The sequence below is a fragment of the Syngnathoides biaculeatus genome, chromosome 15 (assembly GCF_019802595.1).
Source record: "Syngnathoides biaculeatus isolate LvHL_M chromosome 15, ASM1980259v1, whole genome shotgun sequence".
NCBI lineage: Eukaryota > Metazoa > Chordata > Actinopteri > Syngnathiformes > Syngnathidae > Syngnathoides > Syngnathoides biaculeatus.
The window spans coordinates 8,398,980-8,415,027 of record NC_084654.1 but is presented as its reverse complement, the minus strand read 5'-3'; the positions used below and the strand labels follow the sequence as shown (position 1 = coordinate 8,415,027).

Sequence of the window (16,048 nt, the reverse complement as noted above, 5' to 3'; positions counted from 1 at the left end):
AAATGTTGACCCAGCAGTTGCTTGGATTTTTGGTACATTTAAACGGAACCTTTCTTTTTTGGGGAAAGAGTAAAGCTATTTTTATCTCTGTGCTTGTTAATAATCTCAGTACTTACATTTACGGGGGAAACACTGGGAACATTTTTGAGGATTTGTAACTTCAAAAATTGACCAGATTAATGCAACATTGACTTTAGGAGGTTTTGGAGTGGACCATCTGATATTTTTCAGATTAACTTGCTCTATTACAGGGGTCTCAAACCCACAACCTGGGATGCCAAATAAGATCTATGGGATCATACTTTGATACAGTTGATAAAACATAAACTACTACTATTTCCTAGATGAATAGTATTGTTGAATAAATCTTCTGTAACTCTACCGTGTCACTACACGGGTTTACTTTGAGATGTCATATCATTTCTCGATTACAAATTGGCATGGTAAGACACTAAAAATGCGCAATGCAAGAAATTGTACAGGCTCGGATAAATTGTTTCAGAATATTTATTCAGCACGCACCAATAACACCCAACAGAAAATAGACAGTTACTAAGGTATTCCTTATATAAGGCATCAGTTTACACAGAATCAGTACAAAATATCTTCACCAAAAAAAAAACCTCCTATGTCATAAAAGCAGAAAATACAGTACAGTGAGCACATAGTTTGAGGGTTACAGTTAGTTTAAGGGTTACAGTTTACTAAGACACTACTCTTGAATACTGTAGGTTACATGAAAACGGCTGATGTTAAGTAAATATTCAGGCTTTGTCTTTCAAATCTATCTTTACACCACCAGCCATATCTAAAACAAAACTCTTGACTGAACATTCAGTCTAATGTTGAGAACTGTTCCAAGAAGAGCACCATACATTATTTAGTCACTGAGCCACATGCTCACCAACTGGATCCGACTTTATCATGACCTTTTCTCTGCATAGTATTGCAGTAATCCAGTGGGTTAGAACAATCATCTTGTTGCTAAAACGATTAGAGAATTATGTTCATCGATGCGGACCACAGAGAAAATACATGTTCAAAGAACAATGACTACAATGAAAGGATTAGCACATACGTACATGTTTTGAATGCAAATACAGGGGTTTTAATATAAAACCAACGTGCCATTCATGTCCTACATCTTTCTTTTTTATTTCATTTTATTTTTTTAGAATAATTCCATGGGAAGGTTACAAAATGATCAATTATACAAATCTGCTTTGGTCATGTGACATCATTACTCCTAATATTGCTGCTGGTCCTCCATCTGGTTCAGTCGGTCTGAAAGGTCCCCGAGTGGATGAACAGTTAAGAAAGTATAGCCAAGAGCAACTGTCGGGGTAAAGCGATTCAGTTTGATCAGTGCAGAGCTTTCTTAAAAGTGATAACTCACTAACAACTGAATTTTTGCTTCAGTGTGTACAGTAGCAAAATACTGTATGGACTGTAAGTGGTCTCAAGGTTAGGTAAAGGATATGTCTTCTGCTCAAGTCTTGGATGGTCGACTGCACTTTTTTCTGGAACAGAATCTGAGCTTCACACTTGCAGGCATCTTGCGTTATTTCACTTCTCATTTCCTCTGAAAGAAGTAGAAAATGAGGAGTAGTCAAAGTTGTGTTTTCTTGTAATCCCTCATGCAACTGCAATACAGAGGCTCACATGACACGGCCCAATTCTTTTCAAGCCTGTGTAAAGATTATGGATCTGAACTGGCAAATCAAGAGTAATGAGCAATTGTTCCATGTGTTAAAAATCATACGTGTAGAATTGGTAAGACCCAATCTTTTGTCTTTGTCCATTAGATTAGAAATACTCCATCTACTTTCACTTTGCAGATATAGACAAACAAATCACGGTCAATTGTGAATAGCTACTGAATGCTAATAGTGGTGATTTACTGTGAAATGATTGAAAGGTGCACTTCATCACATATGTTAACATGTCGCAAGCAAATAAGAATGATTAATCCAATGCTAAAGTGAACTAAGCTTCCTTCACGAGGTCACACCACAAATGTCCCAGTGTCCACTCATATATGGAGCAGTGATAGAGCATCATAAGTGACCATCTGAAGATGATGTTGGACACTGTGGTCAAGGCTTCGCTCAACTGGTCACATCCTCATGACTGCAGAATGCAAAAAAGACAAACACTGTCAAATATGACCCTCTCTAAATCTCCCACATTTTGCCACTTTTATGGGTCAATAGAAGCAAAATATTAGGAAACAGCTCTCAATATCATGCAGTGCAGTCCTACAATACTGCAAAATACAAATAGTAATAAACATTTTTATCAATAAATATTTATCTGATTGTGTCACTTCACCTTATTGTCATAGCCAAGGCAGATTTTTGATACAGCTCTTGTACTGGCTTAGATTGTGCTGATTTGCCATATTCTGTGGCCGGTGAATGTGTAACAAAGTTTAAATCCAGTAACAAGACACTGCTTTGTATGTACAGTACTGCACGTTGAATAAAAAAATCAGTCTTACGTGAGCACGTTCTCTGATCTGCATTCAAAATATATCCCGCACGACACCTGCAAATGTACGAATCGCCGCTGTTGACACATATATGCTCGCAGTTGTGTCCACGAGTACAAGGATCCACACCTGGAAAGAGATGCAAATTTCTAAGGAACTCAAGTTCTCAGTTGATGAAACCATGTGAAAGTTAAAATTCTCACATCACAAGTGAAAAATGTGACAATGTTCATAGTTTCTTACGTGAGCACGTTCTCTGGTCTGCACTCAAAAGATATCCCGCACGACACTTGCAAATAAACGAATCACCACTGTTGACACATATATGCTCGCAGTTGTGACCACGAGTACAAGGATCCACACCTGGAAAGAGATGTAAATTTCCAAGGAGCTCAAGGTCTCAATTGAGGAAAGCACATGAAATTTAAAATGCTCATATCATAAGTGAAAAATGTGACAGTGTTCACAGTTTCTTACGTGAGCACGTTCTCTGATCTGCATTCAAAAGATATCCCGCACGACACTTGCAAATGTACGAATCGCCGCTGTTGACACACATGTGCTGACAGTTGTGTCCACGAGTACAAGGATCCACACCTGGAAAGACACATGCAAACGTCTAACAAACCATCAATTTTCCAAACCGCTTATCCTCACAAAGGTCGCGGGAGTGTTGGAGCCTATCGCAGCTAACTTCAGGCAAAAAGCAGGACCACACCCTGAACTAGTCACCAGTCACTCTCAGGGAACATATCGACACCATCACTGAGCGGGAATTGAACATACGCTGTCCGCACTTAAGGCAGAAGTGTGTACCATCACACACCATCAGACACTCCATGTAAAATCCTCAAATCATAAGTGGAAAATGTAAGGTTTCTCACGTGAGCATGTTTTCTGATCCACATTCAGTATATATCCTACTTGACATCTGCAGTAATAGGAGTCTCCGTTATTGACGCAGATTTGTTGGCAATCGTTACCTCTGGCACATGCATCTGCCACAATACCTACAACATAAGTTTTAGGAAGTTAGAGAGATACAAATCAGCACTTTGTGCACGATTTAAAGTTGCCCGATTACCAATTAACCCAATTTGTGCTATCTTTCATATCGTTTTCGGAGGACTCATTTATTTAAAACTGATATTTTGACACAAACTAAAAATATGTGATGTAACACAAGAGATACTTTGCAATCTAACAGTCACTAACTGACAATTAAGTCATTTAACATATTTTAAATAAAAAAATGGAAGGCATACTTGAAGGCAAAGCTGAGAATCATCTCCATGTTTTAAACAAGAAAGTTCTTACGTGAACAGGATTTTTTGTCTGGATTTAATGCATATCCCGGATGACATTTGCAGATGTAAGAATCTCCATTGTCAATACAAATGTGCTGGCACTCATGTCCAGCGGCACATGGGTCTGAACCTGAGAAAAGACATAGGGCAAATGTCCAAATGCTAATATACTCAACATGTCATAATGCCAGTAGAAAAGCATTTCAAAATTACCAAATGATCTTTTACTAGCTATGGACTGCGAAACCTGATCAATACTAATTTTACTCGACCTCAGCGCTGCCTTTGATGCTGTTGACCACAATATACCACTAAATCGCTTCAAAACGCCTATCAGTATTACAGGGATTTTATCTCTCAAATAGGATGCACCAGGTAATTCATGGTGATCTGAACTCTGAGAATGAAAATGTCAATTGTGGAGTTCCGCAGGGATCGGTACTTGGTCCTCTTATGTTCAGTATTTATACGCTGCCTCTTGGGAATATCCTACTCAAATATGAGATCAACTTTAACTGTTATACCAATGACGCTCGATGCCTTTAATACCAAGTAGTCCACATGATCTAGAATCATATCGCTGAAGATTAAACAGTGGATGTCCTGTATCTTTTTACTCCTTAACCCTGAGAAAACTGGGCTGTTGATTATTGGTCCTGCTTGACATTGTTTCAGGAGAATTACCCAATGTGACTCTGCAAAAAATCTATTCATTATTTTACTCAACTCTCTCCTTTCAAACCATCCATAAATCCCTCCATTTTCTGAGCCAGTTATCCTCATACGGGTCGTGGAAGTGCTGGAGCCTATTCCAGCAAGCAGGAGGCGAGGTACATCCTGAACTGTTTGCCAGCCAATCACAGGTAACATAGAAATAAATAACTATATGCACTCACATAGGCAAGTCTTCAATTAGCCTACCATCTATGGTTTAGGGATATTGGAGGAAACCAGAGGGCCCGGAGAAAAGCCATGCAGCAGGCACAGGGAGAACATGCAAACTCCACACAGGTGTGGGCCGGAATTTTAACCCAGGTCCTCAGAATTGTGAGGCAGATGCTCTAACCAGTTGCTCCATCGTGCTGCCTGCTTTCAAATGCAGATTTAGAATATTCCTAAAAATTTGTTTTTATCCATCTTGGTAATATCGTTAAGATATGGGCCATCCTATCCACTAGTAAAGCAGGGATCATAATCTACGCATTTGTTATGTCTCACCTCGTGCTGCTTTCTTCCCACGTCTAGTACTAAAAGCCTGCATTGAGTACAAAACACTGCATTAGCTCCCATTTTTACCTGAGATGCGATTTTAAGGTCCTGTTATTTAGTCATACGATATTGCACGGGTTAGCACAGCTCAGGGGCCGGTAGTTGTACCGTATGTTCTGCCCCAAAATCTACATTTACAAAATGATGGTCTTTTGGTGACTCCAAGAGCCAGAAAGAAGCCCATAGGCTCTTGAGCAGTTTCTTTTCATGCTCTGGGAATTCCCTACCACTGAATGTTTAAATCCCATTTTAAGACTTTTTCTACTCTGTTAAGTTTAGTTAAAGTACATGCAAGCCTGTTTTACTGCAGTTTATCCTTTCTCCTTGCCGTTCCTCTGCTGCATGGAGAGAGGGCGAGAGAGATTTCGATCAAATCTGTGACTGTTGCTGTTTGGGTTCTAGAGCGACCAAGTGGGACAAGATCTGACATGGACACAGTCGTTGCCATGGAGGATTCTGTTCTGAATGATGAGATCCCGAGGCAGAAGGACCAAAGGAGTCCACCCAGTGGTGCCTTTTCTCTTTAAATGGACTCTTATGCCATCTTAACGAACATTGTACACCATCTTGCCCTTGTTATGAACATTGTGCAGCACCAGACTGGATGATAAATGCTGCCCACCCGCCATCCATTGCATGCTGCCCTGTGCATCCATACACATTGCACATACCAGAAACTGCCACTGGTAAAATCTATGAAACGCTAATATGAAAATATTGATGATAAGAATGAGAAGATGAAACAATCGATAGGAAGAACATGCATAAACTCACGTGAGCACGTTTTCTGGTCTGGATTCAGGATGTATCCCATTCCACATTTGCAGACATAAGAGTCACCACTATTAACGCAAATGTGTTGGCAGTCATGTCCCCGGGCGCATGCATCTTGACCTGAAACCGGTGGTCTCACATTGTAAATGATCAGTCATACTTTTTGAATCAAGAGAAAAGAAATGTTTTATGCAAAGACATTAAAAGATGAATAGTCTTACGTGAGCATGTCCTCTTGTCCGCGTTCAAGACATAACCTGCCCAACACTGACAGCTGTAAGAGTTACCATTGTTGACACAGATCTGCTGGCAATTATGCCCGCGAGCGCATGCATCCACTCCTGAAAGAAAATGTCTGATTGGCTTGATTCTAGTTGAGTCGTAGCTAATATTTGAATCTAGTTATTAGTATTTGTTTTAAATTAGTCACTTGTGAGTAATGATTGATTGGTCATTGTAAATGATGATGTGATTTCATCACTGTCATAATTGTGTATTAAAAGACATGCACCAGATTGTCAATGTCAAACTGTACACAAGGATTTGACATTCCCCCCCAACCTCACTGGCCCCCCTCATTCCCCCCATGCCATGCAAAACCATGCAAACCCTGCAAGCAATCAACACTACCACAGGAACTACCAAAGCGGAATGACTTGCATGAGCATCCAAGTTTGACTGCTACTACACTGGAATGAGAATTGTTCATTTTGATATTTTGACACTGAGAGTAATTTGTCAGTGATCTTTTTAAAATTATTATTGAACTATATTTCAATATAATTAAACCTGTTGCTTTGAAACCTTGTTCCCATTTCACAGTTTGTAGTAGCACTCAGTTGAGTTCATACTCCCGTCGAGCGTCTGGGCTGGTCAAAGCACAAATTCCATTCCATAAAGATAAATAGAATGTACAGTATATACATACTGTAAATCTATACATTCTTAATGAACAATTTTGTTCACTTGTTGTAGAATGTGTCATTCATCGTGGAAAGGATGTCTGGAGCAAATGAATCAATAGCATCGTGGATTACCACTTCTGATATTAATGAATGTGAACACAGATAATACAAAAAATAGTAATAATAAATCCACACACCCAAAACACTTGGATCTAAGCTTAATTCCAACATCATGTTTAAAAGTACGACCAATTTGGAATTTGGAAGATAACTTAAATGACCAGTGGTATTTAATAAAAGATTAGTTTTCAAGTAAAACCTTAGGTAAACACAGATTTAGCCTTTTAGGATTAGCCATTAAGGCTGATTAAAAATGCAGCAGCCCAATTTTAATTCCTGCAGAGCTTAGCACATCAAGGTACATGAGCAGGGCGCACGGCACGTGGCAAAATCTGCAGCTCACTTTGCAAATAGCAGCACACACTGTGAAAACTAATGGGCAGCGTCATAGTAGGCTGGGACCACTTTAAAGTTCTCTAGATTGGCAGATCAACCAGTGATCTAACCTTAGTCGGTCTTCTTGTTGACGATGGTTAGTAGTACGTGGGCCATTGTACATAATTAATGCTCTCTGCATTTTAAGTACAATACCATGTGCATCAGTTAGTGAACACTTTTGGAGGGCAATCCAAAGGCAAGTGACTAAACTTTGACTTACCATGCCATTTTTCATCTTAACAAAGAAGAAGACCGTTGACCTTAAAATGGAGAGTTGTACAATATGGTGCTGCCCATTAATAATCAAAGTTTTTAATGAGAGATAATTTTGACATACCGCTTTCTCTCCTATTGTCAGTTTCATTTTTTATCCCATAACCATCTTTCCTGCCAGTTTGTGCTATTCCGACACCAGCAAATGGAATCTCCACACTCGCCAGATCTTCCTTACCACATAAGGTTTCCCTAAATTTTCCAGTGAGCTTCTCTATGACACCATACGTCTCCACGTAGAAGACGTGATCTTCTAGAGGTTGGCTGGCCATGAGGCGGAGGGACATCAGGTCTGCTCTGTCTACTCCCACTGCATAGATTTCAATGCCGGATGCCCGGGCTGCTGCTGATACCTCTTCCACCTGGTCCTGGGGTCTCCCGTCAGTCAATATGATGGCTACTTTGGCAATGCTTGTGGAGCCGGTCCGGGCACCTGCCTCAGCAATAAAAGCTTTATCCATAGCGGCCTTAATCGCGACACCTGTCATGGTGCCGGAAGCTAGTGGCTGAACACGGGCCAATGCCTGCTTTAAGGCGTGCTTGTCAAAATACGTATTCAAGTGAAACTCAATCTTTACTGTGCTGGCATAATTGACTAGCCCCACTCGGGTGGCATCGGAGCCGATCTCCAAGGTATCCACCATGTCTATCAGGAACTCCTTGGCCTTTTCAAACTCAGCGGGCCGCACGCTGCGGGAGCTGTCGACGATGAAAACCAAATCTATTGGACGATTCCTGCAGTTTGATGATGATGTTACTGAAAAAAGAGAAAACGGGCATTTTGTTAAAAAAAAATGAAGTAAATCAAATCAGGGCACATGGCTACAGTGTACCACCTCCTAGACATTGGCAACTCTGAATTAGTAGCAGCGGGCACAGTGCCTCCCTGATTAGTTCCAGGAAACAGACATTATTTTCCTTTTTTTCCCTATACTTTTGCCGAGAATTAATTTCACCTACCTTTAACAATGTTTTTGATCTAATTCATAACTCTGACAATGAAAAACACATTTTATAAAAGCAAATAGAAACCTTATAAAAGATTACTGGCTGTGGTTTGTAATCCTCAGTTGTTGTTTTTTTTTTTTCAGATAAAAAATTCCACTCCAAGGTACAAAACATGCCTTGGGCAAAATATTATTTGAGCAAAGATGCTAATTATTACTCAAAAGAAAGCTTGTAGAGTCAATGTACAGTAGGGCAGTTTATCAACAACTACAAGTATGCATTTTTGTTGTATGTTTTAGTACCTGCAGCAGTTCTGGAGGATACAGGAGAATTGGGATGTCGAGCATGCAGCTGAGACGCATGCTTTGCTGCTTTCAGCTGCAGCTGTGAAAGTGGCTGGTGATGGGAGAGCTGATAGCGATAGAACCTGGAATTAGTGCCACCAGCTTTTCAAAGAGGGAAAGGGTTGGAGAAGGAGTGTTAAAGCAGCACCAGCTCTGGTTTGACTCAAGCAATGGAGATTTTGATGAAGATTTCAAAACAACTGCCATGCTTTTATTTTTGTAAGAATCATAAAGTATATATATAATGTATACATGGATATGGCAAAAAGGAAGAACACATAAGCCATTTAGGTCATATGGCTATTTGTTAATCATTTGCACATATCCATCCATCCCTGAGACAAAGAACTCGTAAACTTTTGATCACATCTAGCAGTTCTGTATTCTCATTTTGACAATGCTTAAAAAGTGCTTTGCAGGTGCTGTCAAAATGGTCAGTGATCTTTTTTCATCTCCAACAGACATATGGAGTAGCTGATTATACAGTTGACAGATATTGAGATTCTAACAGCTTCACTCCAGATATATAAAAAAAAGATGTTTCATTTATTACTAAAATATTTTCTGTATTGCCTGCATAACAAAAACTGATGGAAAACTGTTCAAATGTGTACTACAAGATCACTGCCCACCCCAAAGAAAAAACATCTATCTAAGCCGCAGATTGTTAGTCAAAAGATGCAAATGTGTGTACAGTAATTTGTGCCAAATTGTCCAACAAATGCATCAATAGCACAACAAAGAATGCGGACACGCCATGCAAAAAGCAGCAAATGCGAAAGACATGAAAAACCTTACTTGCTGAAATGAGGTTCCGTGGTTCCTGTGCTAAGAACTTATTACTACTGCTCCGTGCATCCTGCTGCATCTTATCTCTTTTCCGAACCTCCTGGGAAATTTCTGTACTTCGTACTTCATCAGAGGCTTGTTCGGTAGATCTGTTGTCTTCAAAGCTGCCATGGACCCTTGGCGACACCTTTGGGAGGGAATGACCTAAGAGGGTCTGCCGGCGGTGCGGTCCAAACTGTGATCCCAGAGATCCCGGAATCAAGACGCTAATGATGAGACAGACCAGTGCCCAAATAAACGAGCTCATGTTGCCCGTTGTTTTACTGCTTACCCTTCAGTTTGTAGCTAAAGCTGACTGTATCCTTTTTATATGATCTTGTCCATAGGGCGTGGAGAATCTGAGGCCCAATCCAGAATGGTGAGGAGGAGGAAGGGCAGGCACCACTGCTGGAGGTGCAACATTTTGTAAACTCAAAGAGAACATACCGCTGCTTCCCTTGATTCTTCCTTTATAGCTCCAATGAAGATAAAATAAATAATAAGTCAGGATGATGGTTATTATAATTAATAATACAAAAGTAAATCTGGGCGAGGAGATACTTATAGGCTTATTCCACTCTTTTAAAAAAAAAGCCAGTTTTCATACTATGACTATGATCCAAAAGTACAGTACTTCTCTCTCCCCACCCCCTCACCCCCCAAACTGTCCGCATAAAACTCAGGTGAGTGTACCAGTTCACCACCAGTGACTCTGGTTTGAAAAGCATTATCATTATTGTCAGAAATTGTTGCTGATGATTTAAAAGAGATTCAAATGTTAACAAAAAAAAAAATTCTCATTGAGGAAAAAAAAAGTGTTGTACTGCATTGTGGGAGCAAATGTCATCAAGTAATTGTGTATTATATTATAGAACATTTTTGAATCATCCAAAAATGTAATATTCGTCTACTTAGTTCATGTTGGTTGTTTTTGAATAAGTATGCTTTTAATTACTTTAGAGACACAGGTATTTCAATCCTGACCTCTACTGGGCACATTAGTCAATACAATTTTAAGAAAATGAGGGTGGGGGTGAGGGGTATATACACAGAGGAAGAAGTGGTTGAAGTGGCCAAATATTGCACTCAAGTAAGAATACTGTACTGTTACTTTGGAATAATGTGACTCAAGTCAAAGTGAAACCTTGTCCGCCAAATAATTACTTGAGTAGTAATAAAAGTACTCAATGGAAACAACAAACCAAAAGTATGAAATGTAGAGTAACTTCTGATTATTATTTTTTTATTAAAGCATCAATTTCAAATAAAATAAATTAAATATGAACGTGCAAATACTGATACACTATTGCTGATCAATATCACTTCATTTAAAAGATCCACCTAATCATTTTCTGCCTGCTTACCCTCACAAGGATTTCTGTGCTGGAGCCTATCCCAGATTTCTTAAGGGGAATGGTAACCAGCCAGTCTTAAAGCGCAAATAAACAAATTTGCATTCACATCTATGGGCAATTTCGAGTCTTCATTTAAGATACCATGCAAGTTTTGGGGGGATATGGGAGGAAACTGGAGTACCAGAAGAAAACCCACACAAGCATGGGGAGAACATGCAAACTCCACACAAGAGGGGCTGGATTTGAACCCTGGTCTTCAAATAAATACATACAATTTTCCTAAAGTAAGGCAAAATCAACTTCAGTAAATGTAGTCCACTTGTTGAACAGCACAATAAGGAAGAGCCCCTCACAATTACAAAAACAAGAACAAGACTGCAGTGAATATAAAAGGGCTATACAGTCCCTTCTTCTTCTTTTCCTTTCGGCTTGTCCTGTTAGGGGTCGCCACAGCGTGTCATCTTTTGCCATCTTAGCCTATCTTCTGCATCTTCCTCTCTAACCCTGACTGCCCTCATGTCTTCCCTCACCACATCCATAAACCTTCTCTTTGGTCTTCCTCTCGCTCTTTTGCCTGGCAGCTCCATCCTCAGCACCTTTCCACCAATATACTCACTCTCTCACCTCTGAACTTGTCCAAATCGAAGTCTGCTCTTTCAAATGTTGTCTCCAAAACCTCCAACTTTGGCTGTCCCTCTAATGAGCTCATTTCTAATCCCATCCAACCTGCTCACTCCGAGCGAGAACCTCAACATCTTCATTTCTGCTACCTCGAGTTCTGCTCCGTGTTGTTTCTTCAGTGCCACCGTCTCTAATCCGTACATCATGGCCGGCCTCACCGCTGTTTTGTAAACTTTGCCCTTCATCCTAGCACAGACTCTTCTGTCACATAACACACCAGACACCTTCCGGCAGCTGTTCCAACCTGCTTGGACCCGTTTCTTACTTCCTTACCACACTCACCGTTGCTCTGGATTGGTGACCCTAAATATTTGAAGTCCTCCACCCTCGCTATCTCTTCTCCCTGTAGCTTCATTCCTCCTCCTCCACTTTTCTCATTCACGCACATATATTATGTTTTACTTCGGCTAATATTCATTCCTCTCCTTTCCAGTGCATGTCTCCATCTTTCTAATTGTTCCTCTGCATGCTCCCTGCTTTCACTGCATATCCCAATATCATCTGCGAACATCATGGTCCAAGGGGATTCCAGTCTAAACTCATCTCTCAGGCTATCCATTACCACTGCAAACAGGAAGGGGCTCAGAGCTGATCCCTGATGCAGTCCCACCTCCACCTTAAATTCTTCTGTCACACCTAAGGCACACCTCACCATTGTTCTGCTGCCATCATACATGTCCTTTACTATTTTAACATACTTCTCTGCCACACCAGACTTACGCATGCAGTACCACAGTTCCTCTCTTGGTACTCTGTCATAGGCTTTCTCTAGATCCACAAAGACACAATGTAGCTCGTTCCGACCTTCTCTGTACTTTTCCACTAGCATCCTCAAGGCAAATAATGCATCTGTGGTACTCTTTCTAGGCATGAAACCATACTGTTCCTCGCAGATACTTACTTCTGTCCTGAGTCTAGCCTCCATTATTCTTTCCCATAACTTCATTGTGTGGCTCATCAACTTTATTCCTCTACAGTTCCCACAGCTCTGAACATCCCCTTTGTTCTTAAAAATGGGAACTAGAACACTTTTCCTCCATTCTTCAGGCATCTTTTCTCCCGCTAGTATTCTGTTGAATAAGTTGGTCAAAAACTCCACAGCCATCTCTCCAAATTGCTTCCATACCTCCACTGGTATGTCATCAGGACCAACTGCCTTTCTATTTTTCATCTTTTGTAGTGCCTTTCTGACTTCCCCCTTATTAATCATTGCCACTTCCTGGTCCTTCACACTTGCTTCTTCAACTCTTCCTTCTCTCTCATTTTCTTCATTCATCAACTTCTCAAAGTATTCTTTCCATCTATTTAGCACACTACTGGCACCAGTCAACACATTTCCATCTCTATCCTTAATCACCCTAACGTGCTGCACATCCTTCCCATCTCTATCCCTCTGTCTGGCCAACCTGCAGAGATCCTTTTCTCCTTCTTTCGTGTCCAACCTGGTGTAAATGTCTTCATATGCCTCTCTTTTAGCCTTTGCCATCTCTACCTTTGCCCTACGTCGCATCTCGATGTACTCCTTTCGCCTCTCCTCAGTCCTCTCAGTGTCCCACTTCTTCTTCGCTAATCTCTTTCCTTGTATGACTCCCTGTATTTTGGGGTTCCACCACCAAGTCTCCTTCTGCCCTTTCCTACCAAAAGACACACCAAGTACTCTCCTGCCTGTCTCTCTGATTACCTTGGCTGTCGTAGTCTAGTCTTCCGGGAGGTTCTGCTGTCCACCGAGAGCCTGTCTCACCTCTTTCCGAAAGGCCGCACAACATTCTTCTTTTCTCAGCTTCCATCACATGGTTCTCTGGTCTAACTTTGTCTTCTTAATCTTCCTACCCACCACCAGAGTCATCCTACACACCACCATCCTATGCTGTTGAGCTACACTTTCCCCAACAAACTACTTTACAGTCAGTAATCTCCTTTGGATTACATCGTCTGCACAAAATATAATCCACCTGCGTGCTTCTACCTCCGCTCTTGTAGGTCACTATATGTACCTCCCAATTCTGGAAATAAGTGTTCACTACAGCCATCTCCATCCTTTTTTCAAAGTCCACCACCATCTGTCCCTCAAACTTCCTTTCCTGGATCCCGTACTTACTCATCACTTCTTCATCGCCCCTGTTTCCTTTACCAATATGTTCATTACAATCTGCACCAATCACAACTCTCTCCCTGTCTGGGATGCTCAGAACTACTTCATCTAGTTCCTTCCAGAATTTCTCTTTCAACTCTAGGTCACATCCTACCTGGGGGGCATAGCCGCTAACCACATTATACATAACACCCTCAATTTCAAATTTCAGTCTCATCACTCGATCTGATACTCTTTTCACCTCCAAGACATTCTTAGCCAGCTCTTCCTTTAAAATAACCCCTACTCCATTTCTCTTCCCATCTACTCCGTGGTAGAATAATTTAAACCCTGCTCCTAAACTTCTAGCCTTACTACCTTTCCACCTGCTCTCTTGGATGCACAGAATATCAAACTTTCTCCTAAACATCATGTCAACCAACTCCTGAGCTTTTCCTGTCATAGTCCCAACATTCAAAGTCCCTACACTAAATTGTAGGCTCTGTGCATTCCTCTTTTTCTTCTGCCGATGGATCCGGTTTCCTCCTCTTCTTTGTCTTCGACCCACAGTAGCTGAATTTCCACCGACACCCTGCAGGGTAGCAGTGCTGGGGGCGTCCGTTGTTAACCCGGGCCATGACTGATCTGGTATGTGTCATGATCCTGCTGCCCCAGCACGAGCTGTGCGGGTACCTGCGCGGGTGCGCTGATTGGGGCGCACACCTGCATCTCATGCGGGCTGATTAGTCTGTGTATTTATATCACCCCGATGACGATTGGTCCCTGCCAGTTCGTTGATCTTCATGTCCCGTTCATGTGCTCCGGTATCCCTGATCGAACCTGTGTGTACCGACCTTCGCCCGTTCTCCGACCACCCTTGTAAGCCTGACTCCTTTGATACTTCTGCCTGCTTTGATTGTTCCCCTGTGTACTGACTCCTGACTGCCCGCTCACCTGCTCTCTTCGCCCGACGTCACAACTACCGCTGCTGCACCTGACTGCCTGCTCGATCCCTGACCTCGGCATATAATAAACGTTTCTCCTTGAACTACCTGGCATCGTCCGAGTCCTGCATTTGGGTCCTACTCTCATTCCGATGGGACGTGACAAAACGAACTGGCCACAACAAGACCCAGCAGGAAAGACCCGGCGTCGCCGGGACCGACGCAAGGTAGACCGTCTGCCGGAGGACCAAGCCTGTCCAATCCGAGTAGGCTCCCTGACGTCCTCCGTTTCCATGTCTTCCGCTCCGGTATGAATACGTCCCGAACACGACCCGTCCGGCTCCTCATATTCTTCTGGACTCTAACTTTTCAGAATATGAGGAGGACCCTCCACCGGACCCCCTTCCGCCCACCCCTGCCTGTGTTAATTATTGTCTGTGTTTTTTCATTTAGGCACGTCTGGGAGCCGTGCCTTTAATGGGGGGTACTGTCATGATCCTGCTGCCCCAGCACGAGCTGTGCGGGTGCCTGCGCGGGTGCGCTGATTGGGGCGCACACCTGCGTCTCATGCGGGCTGATTAGTCTGTGTATTTATATCACCCCGATGACGATTGGTCCCTGCCAGTTCGTTGATCTTCATGTCCCGTTCGTGTGCTCCGGTATCCCTGATCGAACCTGTGTGTACCGACCTTCGCCCGTTCTCCGACCACCCTTGTAAGCCGGACTCCTTTGATACTTCTGCCTGCTTTGATTGTTCCCCTGTGTACCGACTCCTGCCTGCCCGCTCACCTGCTCTCTTTGCCCGACGTCCCAACTACCGCTGCTGCACCGGACTGCCTGCTCGATCCCTGACCTCGGCATATAATAAACGTTTCTCCTTGAACTACCTGGCATGGTCCGAGTCCTGCATTTGGGTCCTACTCTCGTTCCGATGGGACGTGACAGTATGTGATTCTTTAGATGAACACTCATATTTGTTTGGCACAGTTTTTACGCCGGATGCCCTTCCTGATGCAACCCTCTGCATTTATCCTACAGATTGCACTGGTTTGTGCCCCCATAGGGCTTCATTAGGGCTATACAGTCCACTAAAACAAAAAAAAAGTAAAATAATTTTTCCAAGATAAATCCTTTTCAAACTTTTTTCCACCATTAATTTGTTCTAGAATAAGAACAACGCATCTGTTTATTTCTGTACCTCTTTGGGAGGGGAGGTGAAAATAAACAACTGAACTAAAGTTGAATGTGACTGACTTGTACTTGATGTTTAACTTCTTGCAGACATGATATTCTATTTGAACAGGTGTTTTACCTGCTTAAATCAAATACTGCAAATATAAATCTAGTTGCACAAGGATGC

The 16,048-nt window shown here is 42.0% G+C and overlaps 1 protein-coding gene across 1 annotated transcript; it reads right to left on the bottom strand.

Annotated features, from left to right (window-relative positions):
• Positions 1–1,246: 1,246 nt before the first annotated feature.
• LOC133513493 (matrilin-3-like) lies at positions 1,247–9,905 on the bottom strand. The gene is made up of 9 exons (XM_061844349.1): positions 9,608–9,905; positions 8,768–8,911; positions 7,578–8,274; positions 6,063–6,196; positions 5,842–5,961; positions 2,959–3,088; positions 2,501–2,640; positions 1,481–1,582; positions 1,247–1,299 (listed from the first exon to the last, which is right to left on the bottom strand). Exons 1-9 carry the CDS (start codon positions 9,903–9,905, stop codon positions 1,247–1,249), a joined length of 1,818 nt encoding a protein of 605 aa, XP_061700333.1.
• Positions 9,906–16,048: the final 6,143 nt, after the last annotated feature.